Source organism: Falco peregrinus, chromosome 2, assembly GCF_023634155.1.
Source record: "Falco peregrinus isolate bFalPer1 chromosome 2, bFalPer1.pri, whole genome shotgun sequence".
Classification (NCBI taxonomy): Eukaryota; Metazoa; Chordata; class Aves; order Falconiformes; family Falconidae; genus Falco; species Falco peregrinus.
Window position 1 is genome coordinate 5,126,351 of NC_073722.1, and position 20,996 is coordinate 5,147,346.

At 39.1% G+C, this 20,996-nt stretch overlaps 1 protein-coding gene across 19 annotated transcripts in view; it reads right to left on the reverse strand.

The window, feature by feature from the left end:
- The window catches only part of SORBS2 (sorbin and SH3 domain containing 2), a 231,182-nt gene that overhangs the window by 79,461 nt on the left and 130,725 nt on the right, over positions 1-20,996 (reverse strand). For 17 of the 19 annotated variants that reach the window (XM_055794870.1, XM_055794874.1, XM_055794882.1 and 14 more), the window contains exon 3: positions 6,932-6,981. The exons of the other annotated variants lie outside the window; for them this stretch is intronic. In XM_055794870.1, coding sequence (XP_055650845.1) covers positions 6,932-6,941 — 10 coding nt within the window. In that variant the 5' untranslated portion in view covers positions 6,942-6,981. The remainder of the gene's footprint in view (positions 1-6,931; positions 6,982-20,996) is intronic. 19 annotated transcript variants of the gene reach the window in all.

The window sequence follows — 20,996 nt, forward strand, 5'->3', positions numbered from 1 at the left end:
CACCCATTTGGAGCTGTCATTCTGTTTTATAAATACTGTGTTATTATTAGAAGGTATCTTTCCCACAACTTAGCTTTTCAGCAACTCTATAGTAACTGTAAAAGCAAGTTAATAAATATTCTTCTTGATTATATTTAATTAGAAGATTTTTCTGCTCTTCACTATAATAATTACTTTGATTTTCTTTTTTTTGATATTACTGAAATTTCATACAGGGCCCCACTGAAGTCAAGAAGAATCACGATTATGATAGAGGCCTTATTTTTATATCTGTATCCTATGACAGGGATTTTTATAAAATTATGCTTAAGGAAGCCCTGCAACTGTTAGTAGAAAATATTTCCTATGACAGCAGTAATTTGAGCCAGAGACACGTGATGACAGAGGAGTGAGCTCCTGCTACGGTCTTTGCTCATTCCAATATTCCCCTGAAATAGCAGAGCCCTCTGGCCACAGGTCTTGGAGGATACGCATTAAATAGTTGTTAACGTTGGCAAACATCAGAGCCACTGCCTCAGGTGTACGTGGTTCCAAAGACTCACTGCCAATCCCAAGTGCCAAGACAAAAGGCCAAATCATTTCAGTCAGCAATAGTCGAAAGCAATACACTGCTGGCAATTAATTATTAGCGGTGTACATGTGAAACAAAGACAGCATCTATCAAATCTGCACACTTGTTTTAGTTTGCTTACATAAATATAGAATGGCAATGGTAATTAAAATCACATTTTCCATTCTTGTATTCCCTCTCCCTCTGCCACCAACATACACCAGAAGTAATTCCAAGGAGATATGATAACGTGATGATATCGAGGTTCTGTTCTTATCTGAATATTAGCAGACTTTGACAGCACACTTTATCTAATACAAGCTAAAAGACAAATAATTTTGTTACACTGTCACATTTTTTAATCAAACAAAGCAATTACTTTATTTGTATTTTTTCAAGAGTTACCTTCCTGAATTTCAGGACAGAGAAACTGAAGTGGCAGGAAAGGAAGAAAATGAGAAAACTGACTACAAGTATTTAATCACTGGAACTTCAAGAAATTCTACTTCAAATTCATTTTTAATGTAACTGAACTCAGTCAGTTTTATACTTAGTGGACCTGTTTGATATAGCTTCATTCAAGATAGCTAAAACAGACGTTGTAACTGACTATATACATATACGTATAAAACATTTACCCCTATATATATAAGCCCATATGCAAGTGTGTACCTGCAATAACGTTCTCAGTATCAGTACAAAATGATGAGAGTCGATTAGCACTCAAGTAAGACATAAGTGCACAGATACTCCATACAGAGTTATGCAAAATTTCTAATAAATTATGAATGTGTATGGGCAAGCACATATTTATGCGTGATGAATTCCATCTTCCAATCCTTGTTGAGGCCAGGCTCCCATTAAGTTAAAGGCATCATATCTGAATGAGGATCAGAAGAGTCTGCATGCTGCCTCAAAAGAGGCAGTTTTCAAACTGCTTCCCTTGTCTGCATGGCCTTATACAGCTGGAAGTTCAAGAGGCTTATTCCAGCCTGTATTCCTTTTCTGTAGCTCCATCAAATTTCCAGCAAATACTAACTATATTCACCCAGATTCTAAAGTTCACGTAACACCAGAAAGCTCTAAGTCTAGAGAACTGAGAATTCAAAAACAGTAAGACAGGCTGAATTAATGATCATCTGCTCACTTCACTTGTAAACTATAAGCAATTAATATCCTACAGCTCTTACTCAAGGAACAAATGCGGATGTGTGAAACAATCTATACAAAATGTATGCATATGAAATAAAAAATGAAATGTGTGCAAATATGTAAACACATATGCACAATTCTCTATGCTTTTGATAGGACAAATTCTTCAGGAGCGAGAATTCTGTCTTCCTAGGTACTGTTTTAGCATTGAAGCAAAGGAGACCTGAATCAGCTAAGGTCTGCAGGCAATAACAGAATATGAAATTGGGCAATTAATTCATAATCAAAACAGCTGCCTAAAATGCAAGTCCAGGACAAATCAGGACTTAGCACGGTTGGTGCCTAGATACTCTTCTGCAAGCCCTACATACTTCCATCAAATCATGAATAGACAAATAAGCACCCTTAGCAGGTACTGCAGAAAACGAAGGAGAAAGGGGAGCTGGGGATTATCTAGTGAGATGTGCTTCTGACAGTATCTTGCAGAGCAAGGGCCATATAGGGACAAACTCCTGAACGCTAGGATCGATGTTGTAGACTTACCTTTAAAGAGAGAAAAAGAAAGAGCAACCCACTGACTGGAAAAGACAGGTGAGGTGGTGGCTTGCCCTCCATCTAGGAGGATGTGTGTAATTGCATATGCATGCTAAAGCTCCCTGTGGTGGGGCTCCGGATGCTCTCTCCCTCTTGTTAGCTCACCATTCAGTGCCTCTCCCTTTGGCAACTCCCCTCCTACAATTTTTCTCTTCAGCCTTTCTCCATTCCTCACCTTTCCTCACTTCTTTCTCTCCCTCCCTTAATTCTGTTTCTCTCCACAAAGAAGTACTTTAATCCCTTCCCCCTAAATCCACAATCCCACCAACCGCTCCCATTACAGACAGCATCACCCTAAGTGAGTCTGTTGGTCAGGTCCTGCTCCACAGCAGAATGAAGCCAATTCAAACCACCACCACTTTCATTTAGGAACGTGGGGTGTTTGTTGGGGGTTTTTTTGGGTTGGTTTTTTTTGGTTAACTTTTTAAAAAGCCTGTTTCAGAGCATCAGTAAAAGCAGTGCATAAACCAAGTTGGCAAAGATGAAAGGATGGTGACCTCTTGCTAAGAGGTGAGACACAGCAGCTAGGGGGCAGGAAATTTTTAATAAGCAAAGAGAAATGGCACCCAAACGTGATGTTTGCTGATCATTATTCTAGCCACCGTACTTGTGAACGGTATAATTTTCCCCTTTGCCTGCACAGTAAATTCAGTTTAGAAGTCTTTAGACCAGGGATTCTTACTCTCTGTTTGCATTCTGACCTTCTGAGGCAAATACATAGCGCTGGATCCAAACATCCCAGACAGGCAAAACCGCTGCCTCCCTATGTCCCCAGGTCCAACCAGTAGTAGGTCTGGAGATGTGCTCCCTGCAGACACGTGCACCAGAGCACGTGTATATACCTCACACACACACGGCTGGCCACGCAGATCAGAGACGCTCAGAGCACTCGCACTAACACAGACGGCACAATGGCCTCACCCCCTTCCCCTCTCTGGCGGAGCAGGACGAAGGTCCACCAGTACAAATATACATGCACACATGCACAAGGTGTGCTCCTCCAGCAACCAGCCTCAGTCTGCCATTCGTCCCATGACTGGACCCCAGGGCTGAGGATGTCCCGGGACAGTCCTGGAAGGGGCCTGGACAAGAGAGGCCCTTGTGTCTCCCTTCAGGTCCTTGGAGGTCCTTAATCTGGGTTCCTGCCCGCTCTTGCCCCCCTGTGCTCCTCCAGGCTTGTGGAGATGGGCCTCTGCTGGCTGCTGCTGTGGGCCCGGCAGTGGCATGGCAGGGCAGGCTACTGTCTGAGCTTCTCCTGCCGCTGGTGCTCCAAGCCCCTTCATGGGTGTGCAGACCACCTTTTATCACCTAACCTAACACTGACTACACACGTGAACCTACTATTACTTGGTTCTTTGCTGCTGCTAAACTACAACAAATAATGATCAACAAAGTAAATTTTTTGTAGAATGCCTGAAACACTCAAGCCCACCTCATCTGCTTTAGTGATCCAAAAGTGCCTTCACAATCTATTCAGGAACTCTGCAGGGACCCAAGATTTTCTATTCTTGTCTCGCAGACAAAATGTAAGAGATTAATCCATGTGGTGACTTTCATTAATAATTTTAACAACCACAAAATATTTTCTGTCTTCCAGAACTGCATTCTTTTTCACTCAGATGCTCTTCATGTGCTTCATCTAATGGAAACCGCTAACTCGTTTAATACTTTTAAAATTAGATGCATTTATCAAGAATTATCTGAGTCAAACTCAGCCAAAATATTTATGGATGGACACTAAGAATCTGTTTTAGCATATTAGCTTGCATCCATTCTTTGTATTAGCTTTCCCCCAACATCAGCTACACATGTACATGTGTAGTATGAACAGTAAGCACATTTATCCTGTGTTTTAATCTGATGTGAGCTTCATGGGCAGCTCAGGTTTTCTGACTTAAATTTCTCAAAATGTCTCACCAAGTTAACGTACCTGAAGACCTGTGGATGGGAACTCCTATGTATAGTCTGAAATACTATTCTGTTGATGAATGCTGAGTTTAAAAAAGGCACACATTCTACCGGACTACTATTTTTAAATTATGACAGCATTTGAACACCAAAAGAACTGTAAGCCAAAGTACCTCTGGTACTTCTGAAAACCTCCCCTATATCTTACATCTCTTTCTTTGCCTTTGCAAAACTTTTCATTGCCTTATGATGTTGAATATTCTTTCCTAACATGTGGTACAGAATTAACATCAAACGCTAAAAAATCCCTCCCATATATGGTAGATTACTGAAAACCAAAGCTCTTCAAAACATTTTCTCTGTAGACAAAAATATCTTCTGCAGGGTTTGCTGAGACAGACTGCCAAGTCTACAGCCACAGGGAACACTGGATTAAGAGGAGCCCACTCTAAGCAGTAGATTTACTTTTTCTTTTTAGAGCTGCGTATATGCTAGCTTTGCCACTTCAGCAGTTACTGGCATATCAAACTAGAGTGCTCCTTTATCTGCAGCAGTAATTGCCAAAATGTGTATTTTTAAAACAAACTAGTGGCAAATCAATACTATCAAATAACCTATAACTGCATCATGTAGAAATTCCTGTTAGAAAGCAGTGAAATATGAAAAAACCCACAAAATGCAGCACTCAAGTTATGTTTAAAGACAACATACTATGAAAAATAAAAGAGGTAACAACTAGATCAGAACACCATGCAGAACAAATTCCACCTCAGTCACTCCCACTCTCTTCATTAGTGAAGTGATGCTTTATCATCAGATAGGTGCAAGATGTTCACTTTTACACCCTACTCACTAGATTTTATTTTGTTTTTACAGTCAGGAAAAAAAATCTACATCAATAGAACTGATTGGAAATACCACATTTTTTGTCAATACCTCCTTTTGGTGCAGCTGGTAACATGCACATTAATATCAAGCATACAAGATGAAAAGTATTTTTACGGTCTAAATGCAGAGTAGATTAAAGTTCAGCTGAGAGTCATGATACCCTTAGGTAACTGGAAAGGGTTTCAGGCGTGTTCATATCCTTTAAGTCTCTCTTCAAGGCTCCTGTGTGATAAGAGGACTCCCAATTCCCAATAGAAGTAATTCAGCCACAGAGATTCCTTAAATTGAGAATTTCTAGCTTACATGAAAACTCTTTGTACAACGTAGAACAAAACCATACTTCAGAGCTGCAGTTGCACAAACTGGCAATTTACCACTCTATCCACATTTTTCAAAGTGGAAGCTATAAAATGACATCTATCATATGATTTTAACTCATATGGTTGCAATGCACAATGTAATCATAGTCAAACATATGATGATTAGCTGAGTTACTTCTGAAATTATGGTGCTACGAAGCCAGCAGTATTTTAGTACTACCTTAATTACACACTGACATATTTAAGATAGATGTCTTCACTAAAAATGAAAGAGAACGGGACAAATTTCAAACAGTATTTCCATAAATGAAAAGCACACCACCCTGGTTAGTGCCTGTAAAACAATTAAGAACAACCAAAACTGGGGAAAAAAACCCACAAACCCAACTGAGAAATTTCATTTCTCCTGCTGACTGTATTTACAAATGTAGTGGTTTCAAGTGAGCCAATATATTTTAACTTTGCCTTAAAAAATTCCTCCAAGAACCTGGTCCTACTGAGTTTCAGTCACTCACCGAGACAACAGGAAGCCTCGTTAATACAGCGGTCTAGATAATGGCAACCTGTGCCATGGAAAAGCTAATCCCTTTGACTTAGAGCGTTCTGCTGAGACACCCAAACTTGCTTCAGAGGTAGTTCGGGTCCTTGGGTCCCACATAAGACATCTTGCTAGTTTCAAGCTGTCATGGTGCAGCACTACAGTCAATGACAAAACCAATCCTGCGAAGGATGGATGTGCCTATTCTTGTGCCACAGTTCATCTGCAAACCAGACAGTTCCCCTATAGAGTATGAAGAGTTGACTGCAACTGAAAATTTACACCTGACACGAGTGAGGCCAGGATTTCAGCAGTCTGCTTTTGGAGGCCTCTTCCCACTTCCAGCAAAAACAGCAGCATGATCTACCGACTTCAATGATTCAGGAGCAAATATAAGTATGCTGTCACAGATCATGAAGATAACTGCTTATAGAGTACTTCGTTTGGTGAATACATCTATCACTGCAATTTGAGAGAAAATACAAGCCCCTGCAAGTATAAAAGAGTTACCCTCATCCGATTATACAAATGTAGCTAATAATACATGGTAGTGTATATATATGCCTTAATTTAATGACAGTAGAGAATGAAAACAAAGTATATTTAAAGCATGTGCATTTTCCTAGGAAAATGTGATGCTTTAACACCACTTTTCCATAGCTGTTATGGCCTTATACTACATATTTTTACAGAAAACATACACATACAAAACTGATACTTACAACTTCATCACAGAAGGCTAAACATGCATGTATATTTCACATATCCATATATATCCATACATAGAAAAACATGTATGCAAATTTTATATATGGAATACAAATGCACGTAAGCAGACATACTATTAAAATATCTTGCTTAAATTGAGTCCACCACTAACTAAAGCGCAATTTGTTCATGAAAATTTACATAGAGTAGGGACCTTCTCTGCTTACTAAACAACACAGAAGAGTAAAGAAAAATCTTGCAGAAGCAGCATACCTGTGTTCATTTTGACACTGGAGGATTTGCTATAAAAGTCTTCAGATTTCCTGCGGAAAATAAAACGATCTATTAATTTGTACAAGACAAGAATGTGTGGCACAAAATGGCAGGCAGGAGGACTTCTCAGAGGGGTGGAGAATCACTGTGATACAAATGACAGTCCTATTTTAACACAGCTTTAATTAAATTGGTACTGCTTGTCCTTCCAAAGTTAAAGATGAGCTGTCTCTTCCATTATAAGCTACTCTATTTTCAAGTCTTTAGTATCTCTGTTGTAAACATATGCTCTGGGATAAAAAACTAGTGATTGACTTTTGGTCTTGAAACTGTAAACCATAAAAATTTCCCCTATACAGTAATGGGGAAATATTTTAAAGGCTGCTTATAAGCTTTATTCACTCCTTTGTGCAAACTTAAAGGTATAGAGAGTAGGTCTCCAAATAAATTTTAAGCAGCCAAAGTTATCAGGTCTTTTTCAATGTTTTATAAGCAGGAAATGTGGTTGTTTTCATCCAGTGATTTACTATGCCTCTACAGAGAGCACTGACACTCTTAATGTTGTTCACTGTATTGCCATACACAGAATCAGGACATGTGTCTTGGTATCCAGAGTAATCCATTTCAAAACTCCCAATGGAGTCAACAGGTAGGGAATCAAGTCACTGTGCACCAATGCACTTTTAAAAGGTAATAATTTGCAGCAAAATAATATAAATTGCACATGAATCTTTTCGTTTAGATATCTCAACTCTATACGGTACTTACAAACAAAACTGTAAAATCCCACAAAACCAAACCACAACTGCAGAAAAAGCGTGACATCATACAATAACAGGCAACTTTAACCTACTGATGGTATGTCACAGGACAAACTAGACAGTATTTTCCATCTACTGCCAGTTTACGTCACAGCTTTATCATAGGGTCAGGAACTTTACTACCTCTTCTATTCAGGCCCTTTTCGAGATAAAAAGATAAATGCAGAAAAGCTTTCTGATGGTATTCTGCATACTGGCCGGTCTCAGCTGTACTGGTACACATATCCTGCCCACTATCATTACTGAGCGGGCACACACACTGGAGGCCAAAATACTGAAGGCTAAAAAAAGTCATTCTCCCTCTACAGTGTTCCTACATCGAGCTCAGGATAAAACAAATGGGGAAACCAGAATTTTTAATGTAATACTGCTTCAAAAAATACATTAAAAATATAAACTGCCTATGTTGGAGTAAATTGGAAGGTACGCATGAAGGATCCTTTTTATAATGGGAGACTCAAGATACTAATTAATACAAGAAGATATCAGAACAGAATTCCAGCTCAACCGAACAGGAACCCTGCCTGAATCAACTGTACCTCTGAGGTAACACGTATATTGCTGCATTCTCTGGTATTCATAATGAGGCCAGATTCTCCACTGCTTGAAAAACTTACTGGTTTTCAGAAACTATCTGAACTCTGCTGCTATTATTCAGTCAGTTTTGTGACAAAAAAAGATGCACGCTAAACTTCTTGAGATCTACGGAAATAAGATACGTGGCAGTGAATAAAGTTTTACTCTGCAGCTATCAGCAAACTACCTCGGAGAATTTCTAAAAGACCTTTTAAAGATAAAGGCAAATTCTATTTTATTCATTTTTTGATAAGTTGTCTTTGACTGAAAATGTGAATTTCTATAACAGCTACAGTGTACCTTAGAGCCTGACATTCCTGCAGTGTTTTCAGGCTGCTAGAGGAGACACCATTTTCAAACCTTCTTTTAGCTTAGAACTGAATCACTGATGGTACTACACGCAGGCAACAAAATGCAACGGGATATTTATTTTCAGACCCAACAAGTACAGAACTTTTGGAACACTGCAGAGCCAAAATGATTTCTAGCAGGTGGCTTTGATATATTTACATAAAGCGTGCTTAACTCTACTCAAGTTTTAACAGACAACACTCAGTTTTAGCACTACAGTTTTGTCCTCGTCAGAGTTTTTCTATCTGAACAGCTTCGGCCGGTTTGCTGACAGCAAGGGACTGCATACAAATCACAACACTTCCACGCTCTCGTTTTGCTGAAGAAGTGTGGTAGTCAATACCTGAAAAGTATGCACGTAAATAAGGCAATATAAATCGCACTCACGGAAATAGTAAGACTTGCATTTCATACTAAAATTATTTGGAATTCTGTGCTTCTAAGGAGCTAAACTAGCCTTCAAATACTTAATGATACCAGCACTAGGATCAGAACAAATGGAATGAACTTAACAGCCATGTGCCTGAAAGCATTTTACTCAGCATTCTCTCACGCAGTCTTTAAGATCCTTACTTAATAAAGTGGGGAGAAGGGGGAAGGGAGAGAGCAAAGGGCATTTTTTGCTTTGTACTTTTGGTCCTACTTCATTACCTCCTGAAAGTTTTTCTTTGTGAATGGGTTTGTAAGTAGCTCTAACATAGACCTCTGACAGGCAAAATGAATATTCCACTGGAAGCATCAGATACTCTTCACTGCCAAAAAGGATGCCCAACGATCGGCCAAGACACTCAGCTCATAGATAGCGAACACTGCGATGGAATGAATGCCCGTAATTATTGTGCAGACACAAAGTGCTACTGGAACGCATGAGTTTGCAAAATCAGAGCTGCTGTTCAGTCACCTAGATCAGGCATGTTTTCTACTACGCTCACACCCGATCCTAGATGCTGAGGTGAAAGAACTCCAAGTTTAACCACAGTAGCATGCCTAACTTTTGCAGGGGAAGATCCAGGATTAATCTTCATGGAATTCTTCTATAGTTGGCTTCATGGGGCAGAGGTAATGCAGTAGGAAATGAATGACTGTGCCAATGCACAAAAACGGGTCGTCAGGTTGAATACAGCTGCAAGTACCATTACTATGGTTTCAATACGTAATACATACTGATGTGTGACTTCTTGATAACTCTCTCTACTTCTTGATAGCACTACGAAGATTAGCTCAGCTCAGCAATACTTTGCATCGACAGGCTACTGAAAATACTTGTGGGAATCTCATTGACACCTGCTCTATTTTCTGCAAGAGACCCTGATAGCTAGTTGTAATCACTTCTGTTCCTGGTAAGTTCTGAAGTGTGGGGTGCTGCAGGGAGACATTCTGTCACCCCTTCTGTTCCACTTTATATGGAGCTATAAAAAGGGTTAGTGAGAAGTCAGAGGAGGTTTCCCCGCCCTCAGTTTATTCATGAATATATGACGTATGCCTTTACTGTTACAGGTTTAATTCCATTACTGATCAGATGCTAGAGCACCTACAGCCATAAGGGAGGAGTTCTAACATCCAAACAAGCATCAGCTAATAAATGTGAGCAAGTGCTTTGTGAATCAACGCCTAAATGAATAGTAACATGCTATTGCTTGCTCATGCCTCGTTCAAAGAATTAAGTTAATAATTGTTAATAACCACAATCCATAACTACCAATGGACAGAGACCATCCCAGGTTAGAATATCCTTTCCATGTAAAATTCCAGAAAGAACTGGGAGGTAAAGGAAAGAAGATTGATTGGCGGGGTTTGTTGTTGGGGTTTTTTTTTTGAAAGCACTTATAGAAAATCCAAAAATTATCATTACAGCATTATTAATAACTTAATATATTGCAAATTCCTAAATGCTGTATAGGAGTATCACATCAAAAGTATCCAAGCTCATGGATAACTTTTGGGGGTCTTTCTGCCTCTTGCTTTGTAGCTGTGGAGCCTAGACCCCTTTGAAATCCAAGGTTTTCTAGCTGTGTAGCTAACCAGGGGGCAAACTCCAGGATGCTAGTTGCCTGCTTGCTTACACAGGTTTTGAAAGGCTCTTGAAGAACAAGGTGGTAAGTTACCTTGTCTGGTATGTTTTGAATCAGAACACACAGACTCTACTACTGTTTCCAAACAAGCTGGCAGTTTCCCTACAGATTGTGTCTGAAAATATTTTTGACCTTTCTACTTAATATAGTCAGAGTATGAACAGAGGCTCAAAGAAAAAATAATTATCATAACCACCCCCCTTCCCCACCAAGAGCGGTCCTTACAGTTATATTACAGGCATTCTTGGTGCTGAGTACTGTAGGGTAAATTGTGAGTTTGATTGACTTGAACCAACTAAATATTTTCCCCCAAGGTATTCAAAAGAACTTTTTTAAGATGACAGAGATCGACCAGACAGTGTTAACGGACTAATGACTTTTTTAAAAGATTCTAAGTTACCCGTTATTTACTCCCTGCCATTTCACAAAAGATATTATAAAAAGCAGGTTTAAAATGTAATTTTCTGGTACAGTATATGTATTAATTTTAAAGCCAAATCTTGTATATGCTTTTATTAGTTACTATCCTTTGTAATTAATACTACCCCAAGGACCTTCAGTGAGAGGAGCTATTGGTTTACAATACAGAGTGCAGCTGGATCAACAGCAGGATAGATGTGTGTGTGATCTGACTGGAAAATGATTGATTTTCACTGTCTTAGGTAGACAGCAGTGCCCAGATATTTGGAGAGGACAGGAGCTTTCCAGATTTGTTTGAGAAAGAGTGTCAGGCTTGCATCGATGTTGTTTGCCAGTTTCACAGATTGAGCTAGAGACAGTAATCTACTCGAGAAAATATCTGCAAAATTACAGAGCCAAATCAGACTGTGATTTTACTTCAAGGATTGTTTTATTTAGTTCGTTGAAACATGGCAGGTGATCTACAAACACATATATTATCATCAGGCAGGATTCTATATCCTAATTTGCATGTGGTAGTAAATTCTTTTAATGCAAATCATTCAGACTCTGCAGAGCATTCCCGCTCGCAGCTCTGTAACAGGCCAAGATACTTTATACGCCAGCTTACACATTCGGTGAAGGAGGGAAAAAAGTATGAAGCATTAGTTCTGGAAAATAGTGAAGCTGACTTTTATTTCTTTCAGTTTAAACCAAATTGTTTCAGATGTTTAGCTGTAGCAGGACAACTATGGCAATGAGAATGCAATGAGAGCCTGACAGACTGCAAAATGTTTAGAATGTAGCAACAGCAACTCACACAAAAAACAACTGATCTGAAGCTTCCCCAGGAGCAGAGTCTCTCCTGATGAGCCCATAAGCAGAAGACAGGCATATATGCAAATGTATTGGTTGTATGAAAAAATGTTTGATGAAGCATAGGTAACGGTGCTCTTAATAAAAAACGAGAAGGTACTGAGACATGGTGGAACCTTCTTTAATTTCATTAACATGCAACAACAAGACAACAAAATGGCAGGGAGCCTGTACTAAGATCCAGCCCAGCAAGGCATATGCTGAGCATATGCTTAAGCATATGCTTTAAGTTGGCCCCACAGGCCTATTTCTATGCTTAATGTTAAACATAAATACTGTTTGCCCCAGATCACATTGCCTTACCCTACAAAGAGCTGAACACTCCATTTCTAATTGGTTTCAGACAGACAATCAAAGAACAAAACATAGACAGACAACTGCCATCATAGTTTCTGTAACTTTAACTTTTAAATGATGCTTTACAAGTTTGTGACTTCATCCTCATGTGAAGTGCAGTGTCACTGTACACGTGTTGCTATGCACACCATCTGAAAATGTACTGATCAGGTCATTAAACAATTGGGATGTCTGAATAATTTACACATGGCCACAAACTTCTACTGGAATGCAACATATAGGTCACATCATAGTCAGCAGCAGTAAGTGCGTGATCAGGGAAAACTGTACATACAAAGCTCAGTTTACTGGATCATCTAGGGAGACACAAAATACTAGGAGACATGTCTGGGCTGCCAAGAGCATGAGTTGGTTTAACTGACCGGGAGAAGATGAGGAGATCTGTGCTTGCAGAGAACCTGTCAAAAGGTTGGAAGGGGATGGGTAGTTACCCCGCTACAGCTGTTGAGAAATTTTGGTTATAAGTGATATTCTAGCAGAAAACAGGTGATTTCTGAGAAGTGTGGAAAGGCAGTAGAACAGACATGGAAGCTGAATTAATGGTTTTTGCCAAGATGTAATTAGGAATTAAAATTTGAAGATATTCCAGCCGTCTACAGTATTACTAAAAAACTAACTTAGGTGGGTATCTAACTTACGACTTATCACACATACAAGCCTACTCCCCATAGCAAATACTAGCATTATTGTTCAAGGCACTGGTAAGATCTTGTCTTGAAAAATCACAAACATTTCTAATTCCCATAAGCAAGAGTTCAAAGATCACCAGGTATAGGGGAATCCATCACAGGAGTCTATGGCTGATCATTCTCTATAAACACATCAAAGGACTGGCCATAACTGAAAGAAGTAAAGGAAAAGTGTTGGCACAAGAAATACTACTAAACTATTTCATTTATCATAAGTGTAAATTAAAAATCATAACGTAGTTTCTATTCCTGAAAGCCAATTAATTAAGGTGTGGAGCACTTATCAGGAGTGCTGTGGTCAAACTTATGAGACACTGAACTTGACAAGTGTGTGTGAAAACTGTGGCTGTCTGAAGGCACGGGAATAAATCCGATCACACAGAAACTTCTTTCCAGACCCTGGACTCTTTCTAATACTGTTTTTCTGAGAATCCTATAAATGCAGGATTAAGAGAAACTGGTATTATCTCCTCCTTTCCCTCTGTTTCTTCATGAAATTGAGAAAAGTAACTAAGTATCTGATGAGGGACAAAAGCTAAGACTACATGTTTCTAAAGTGAAAGCTCCTTACAGCAATCTTTGTTATTAAATACAGCATTCAGCAGAAAAAGTTAAGCACTTGTATTTAAACTGCTATCAACTTAAAAGTAAGTCTTTCTCTCTAGAAAAAAAAAATTGAACCTTAAAACTTCTCCTGTTGTAGCATGTTTTTCACTAGCTATGTTTTCTTTTGACCAGCTATGTACCGAAAAATAAACTTAAGTCAAAGTTCTGCACTTAGTTCTAAATAGGTACTTGCTGTCATCTCAAAATACCACTCAGATGCTTCAGTATCAGAACATTTTCCTAATAATGTAACTGCAAGTCTAAAAGGATACCAAGAAAGCTGTTCAAGCTGACAATATTCTGTACATTTTACTGGTTATTTTTACAGCTGCAAAAGGAAAGAAGAGGACAAAGTACTGCTTTTATATTCTGCATTTCCTTAATGCTCTACCACTAAAGCAAATTTTATTAATAATTCCAGTCATGCTTGTGGTGTTTGTGACTCCCCCCCCCCCCCCCCCTTATTTTTATTGCTTAAATGTAAACAAAAAAAAGAAAAGCTCCATTAACTGCTGACTGCAAGTCACATTTCTTACCCTTTTCTCCAGACATTTACTACTGGTTTTAATAATACAAAATTGTAAATTTCAAGCTTTTACTGGTGGTTATTTTTGTTCCCTGCTTTTGGCTTCCTGTTATTTTACAGGAACTGTGTTTGTCCAAATTAACTTGTTCTGCAGGCTGGAAATGGTTTAAGGTTACTGCGTGAAAGCACGTCACTGAAACAGATATGCAGTAATCGGTGTCCACAGACTAAGTACAAAAACCCTCCAACCTTCAAAACAGAGTACCTAAAACTCACTATGCCTCTTCTCAGTTCTTCTGAAGGTTTCCTTGTTGAGTAAATTGAAATGTTACAAATGAGATCCTGTCAGGTAGCCAGAGCCCATAGAGGAGATGGATGCCTGTGACATTCATTTACATGTTGCTTCACTTTGGGACGGGCAGCAAGGCAGTTCTGCTCAGAGGCAGAAGCTCAGGAAGATATTTCAGCTTCTGAACTCCCAGCAGAAAGTGGCGTTCATTGTGGCCCCCAGCTAAGTCCTCTGGTTGACACAACCTGCCCAGTTTTCTCCCCAGTGGAACAGGGAACTATGTAGCACTAGCAAGACACCAGCTTTCTACGTCACTCTTGGGAAATGTAGAAACTAGTGACAGAAAAGAAACCTGATTAGGAAGTGTTAATCATTTCAGCATGATGAAGTATCTATCTTTTAGTAAATAGAATATTTGGCATTGGTACCCAGAATTCACCTTACCGTTAATCTTTTAGAAATTCTTTAAAAATCTACTTCACATTTTTATTACCCAGAAGGTCCAAATACTCCCAGAATACCCAACTATTTCTCCATCTTTCTCAAGACATGAACAACAAGTAGCATTAGATCTACGTTCCTCTTTAAAATATACCATTTGAGGGTTAAATTTGGGTTCATTAGCGTTCCTCTTTAAAATATACCATTTGAGGGTTAAATTTGGGTTCATTAGCGTTCCTCTTTAAAATATACCGTTGAGGGTTAAATTTGGGTTCATTAGCGTTCAGTAACTACCAAAAAAGTTGGAAACATAAGCAAGTTTTAGTTTCATCACTCACTTCCACGACTATACAAATTACTGGTCATGTGAATACTTCAAGTATTAAAACATTTTCCATGTTTACACAGTATGACAAACAATGCATTTCTGGTCCTTTCTACTAGGTATGTAATATGTACCAATTTGAGACTAAATGTGCATAAATCTCCACCTAAACAGAATTCCAATAGTTTGCTGGGTTTTTTTTCCCCTCGTGAGTCAATACCGCTCCCAACAGAATCAGTGAGAATAGTGTTCATTCATGAAAGAAAAACCCTTTTCTAATTTCCTTCCATTGGTTTTGTCTTAAATATAAAAATATGCTCCCCTGAACTAGAGTTAGGTAATGTTACGTCTAGCTAAGAGAGTCAGACCGATGTGTGAGGTGACGTAAGATTCCTTACTTAGGAAGTATGCTGAAGCAAAAGGATATGGTTTTGAATTTTTTGTAACATGCTCATAAAGACAAAAAAAGAATACCTATAACTTAAAAGACTGATACTCACTGGAATATTTTAATCCTTATTTTCTAAAATAAAATTTGATGGGCTCACACAGGGAAACTTTCAGTACCCCTACTAAGTACTTAAAACTGTTGGCCAGTTTTGGCTAAGTCTGACGGAGATGCAGAGGTCTCAGTAACATTGAAGGCTTACAAGTTCTGGAAGAAATTCCCATGGAGAATACAGATCATATCGAAGCCAAATGGGCAATACCCCTTAGCATTATTAGATATAAGTGAAATCATACAGGAAGAAAGAGTCAGGAGCTGTGTGTGGATAAATTCACACACCTTATGATCCCAGCCACAAAACTCCTCCCCTGTAATTTGCCTTTTTAGATATATATAGGCAATCAACAAAAATAACCAAAATATTTCTGCTCTCTAAAAAGGTGTAACTTGAACTCAAGCTTTTCTGGTTACGAAAGCATTCATGCCATGCCAAGCCCTGCATGGATTCTCTGATGACTCATACAGTTTGAACTCACAGAACAGCCTTAGTGTGATTCAGTTCCAAAGGGTGTGTCAACACTAGCAAGTAGGAATGACTTTCTACAGCAGAAGAGTAGGTGCTGAAGCCTGACACCTGCAGAGGGGCTTGACTTCAATCAGCTCTACTCCGGCCCTGCAGACCAGGTGCCTCTCAGCAGAGGAGTCACGTCACACACCTTCCTTGAGCCCATCTTCCACTTTAGTTTTGCTGGTGGATATGCAGATCTATTCTGTGAACCCACAATGACATGAACCAAAGAGCAATAAAATGGGGAATGATCAGAAGATTTTAGTTCAGATTAAGGAGTATAGTTATGAAGCGAACGCTAGAGAAGCCTCATTTGCTGTTACCTGAACAGACATAAGGTTTCCTCAGTTCTGCTGCTCAGGGAACTACTGGTAGCTTTTCAATCCGATAACGTATCAGACTTTAGTGACAGAAAGATCAACTGGAAGTTAAAAGTGGCACTGTTCTTAAATACAAACCAGTAAGACTCATCAAGAGTCACAGGTGCCTTTTGGAAGAGGAAGTTCTCTCAGCTTCTCTTAATATTAAGACTTGGATACCTCGATACCTAAATGACTCGGCATTCGGAGGCTTCAAAGCAAGTTAAATGCTACAAACTTCTACCTTCCACCCCTGCTACAAAGCCTGCCATACACCATGCTGTTTATCTCATTAACTCTTAGCACACTTTGCCATTTCTGAAGAATCTTAGCATTGCTTTGCATAACTGTAGTCCCGTTAGAGACTTACCTGTTTACAGGAAAGAAGGTATTTAGCAGCAGCAATATTATGTGCTCTCAAAACAAAGAAAACTCATTACATACAACACACGAAAAGCAGTAAAATCAGCTTTGCAAGCTTGCATTTGCATGTTTTGCTGATACCATATTTTGCCCTTTCCCAAAGGGCACAATTACCAATTTTCATTTCGAATTCTCATAGCTTCACTCCCCCTTTTCCAAATAATACATATCAAAATAACGCAACTTCTACTGTTTACAGTGCTAGTCTGCGCGAAGTCCCAACATGCCTCTATGCTATATACAACAAAAAAAGCTACAATTCTTCCTCATGTTAATAGCTAAAAGAAAGAACTGCTAACCATTATAACTGGGAGCACAGTTAAACTCACATAATTAAGAACTGCTAATACTAGCTATGTGTACCTGCAAACTGAATTGCAAAGTTCTAGAAGTTTGGTAAATTTTTGAAGATTGGATGCTTGTCTTTCTCTCGCCCTCTCAATTCTTAATTGTCCACCAGCACATCTAAGACTTCTGCTTCCGAGCTCATCCTTTGCTGATCCTAGAGCAAGTCAGAAAACCGTATAACATTGAAACTCAGAAAGGTTAAGCAGAGTGGTATAGGAAAAATTACGAGAGAAAGCATACAAAAAGGCTTAGTCTTCACAGCAACGTGGGGAGAAAACTTTTAAATTGGGAGAAAAGTGACAATACTTGACAAAAACAGCCAGAAAGAGAACAAAGAAGCACATGAGAAACCTGAATAATACTGTCTGATATCTGCGGGGCTGACAAATGACTCAAAGGCAAATGTGAATCTACAAAGCAACGCAGAGTGCACTTAAGAACATGAAGTAAAAAATATATTAGTTCTTTGCCGTATGCTTTTGATACAATTGCACCCGGAAATTATACCAAACTGTCAATGCATTTTATTAAAACATATTGCAGAAATTTCTATTACTGATAGTTATGTGGCAATTTTAATTCCAAAGGCAGACTATCCTAGCGTTCTTGGTTCTAATCATGAAGCAGGAGTCACTAAGACAACCTGGAAAACTTGGGGAAAAAAAAACCACCCTAAAAATATCAGCCTTTGAAAGGGAAATGGCATCTGCTTATACAGTAGAGAGAGACTATCAGGCCCTTGACTGATGATTACCAAATCCTGCTGCTGAAAACCACTCACGGGAAGCGCCCCATCTCCTCAGAACTGCCCAGTGATCCGCTAAGTAAAAAAGATCAGGAAAACAAAGGATATCGATGTTACTGTTTGCTGCAATTTAAGATCTGTTTGTAGAGTACACTATTAAACTCTACTTCATGAAACGGGTGCACTATTAAACATATTAAATTTATAGCCATTCTCATGGCTTCACATGCCAATCTAGTCACTCATAACTCTACAAGAATCAGCATTGGACTTGTTTATTTTTATGAGTTCAAACCATTTCCCTTTAACTTTTCAGTGACATTTCAAGGGCAGAACTGAACTATTTTTTCATGCAGTCTTACATACTCCAAGGCTTCTTTAGGCCAGGTGCCATATGGTATAGCAGATTATCCCCTGTAATAGGGCATTAACATGTGGTTTCTACACCTGGCTCTGCCATTGATTTTCAACAGATCATTTCACATCGTGAGTTCAGCTTCCTCTTACCCTTCCTGTCACTTCTGGAAAGGGACTGCCTCTGCTCAGCTGTTTCCAGAGACACACCATGGTAGGATCCTAGTCTCTGCTAACATGTACCCCTTCCTCAATGGCTGAAGGCTGCTTTGTACTAATACCAATAAACATTGATTCCTCATATTTCAGTTGCTGGCAAGAGAGACTGTTTAACCAGAGAGCATGAGTTCCAGATATTTGCAATGGTGGTCAAGGAAATAACAAAGAACACTAGTATATTATAGAAAGATTTTTTAAAAAATGTTGATCAAATGCAAAGGAAATGCCTGAAGTTTCATTATACCTGCTCACCCTTTTCTTCGTTGCATGAATAGCAGCTGCCAAGAGAAGACATTAATGAGTTGATAATAAAATCACTGAAAGATTCTACAACCACAAAACTGTGCTAGAATTATTAAAATAAAACTTGTTCTAAGCACATTTTAAAACTAATACTTCCCAAGATTATTAATATTACATTTCTTTAGGTAAGAATTCCTCTAACCATTACCTACATAGTATATGGTTTCTGCTACAGAAATTATTATCCCTATAACCATACAACTATCTATTAGAATTTATACAAATTGTATTTTCTGCCTGTAAGTAGCATTCATTTCTCTAAGAGCTACATTTACAATTACCAGATAAAACTTCATTAATCAGAGGATTGATGTTCCCTGTTTTCTAAAGGAATTACAGATACTATGTTCTTACTGATGGGGTAAAATACTAAATCATTTGGTTAAGTATGTTAATCACTAATCATGCTATTCCATTGCCCCTCACTCAGTTAATGATTTTATATGCACCTATCTGAACATACCATTCCAATATTTGATTTTCTTCCAGTGTGGGCATAGAGCAGCAACTCTTACCCCTTGTAAGTCTCCCTCCTCTTAAGTGAGAAAGAAATCACTCAATGCATTGGTTTAGCATTCTAGAAAGCGAAGGTCAAAGACAAGATCATCCTTTATCAATGTCAGATTGCCTCTTCTCAGTTCTGACTGTATAATAACAATGCACTGAATAATAGATAATTCTATGAGTCATATCATATATTCATAACAACCTCAAGAACATTTAAATGGAATTCTCATTCAGCTTAAAGAGGACATAATTGCTCTGACCACACACATTCTGCAAAATTAAAAGACCTGTCTCTAAGGAACACTTCCATATCTTTTTTTGAACCTAGCATAACCCTCAGCATTTCTTTGTGAGAAAACATGCTCGGGGAAAACACGTACAGAAAGTGCCTGTACATGTACACAAATACTCGCATGCCTGTTATCTTTCACCTGCAATCTACACATACATGTAACTTTTAACAAACTACAGTTAAAGAATTTTAATAGTGTAACATAAAACTGTTGATTGCTTTAGAAAAAAAAACAAACAAAAAAACCCACCACAATTAATTTGCCTGTGTACAGAAAGAATGATGTTCTTCCTGTAAGGAGCTATGCCATGTTTGACCATTACTCAGCACACAGCCTTGACCCCTTATCTGTAACTGTTGGTCTTCCTCAAGGTTTGCCTTAAACATTGATCCTTGTAACAGGTATGCACGTCAAACAAATTAACTTTGGGTCAGAAAACTACTGTACCCTCACTGAAGTGAGACAGACTGTAGATAAAGATCTCGGTAACTTTGGGTAGCTGAACTGGAGATACTGGGGGTCCAACTGGTCAGAAGACTTTGAACATTAATAGTGCTCATCAAACTCCCCCTTCGTTGCAACTGTGGCCACGCACACTTTGCATTTTCACAGCTGAGAGGTTTGTGCCAGGCATGCAGCCAACACAGAACAAAGTCAGCCATCACCTGAGAGGCAGCTGGGTGCCCGCACGGCTCTGCCAAGCGTGGCCCTGCAGCGCAACGTGCGCAGCTCATGCAGCCACCCCACGTGGGAGCTTCCCTGCTCCCCCACAACAATGCACAACACCCACCACCCCAGCAACAGAGCAGCAGGGGCACAAACCAGGATGAGCACCCCATCTCCTACTTCTTTCCCTACTACCAAAGCAAACTACATCAGCAAATGGAAGAAGGATGCTGAAAAGTCTACTTACTGACTCTGCTCCCTACCCAAACCTACTCCCACATCTCAGGGGGAGATCCAGCTTGTGCTCTGGATGAGGCCGCTGATTTGAGGAAACAGCTGGATATAAAACTATTGAAATAACTGCCTCCGCACAGAGGGGACAAACTGAAGCAGCAAAGACAGCTTTTACTGGCGCTAGTGTAATACTTTCTCATGTCACCTTCTAGATTTTCTTTCCTTCTGAAAGGAAGGGGAAATACCTGGAGTCTCATTATCTGCCACCAC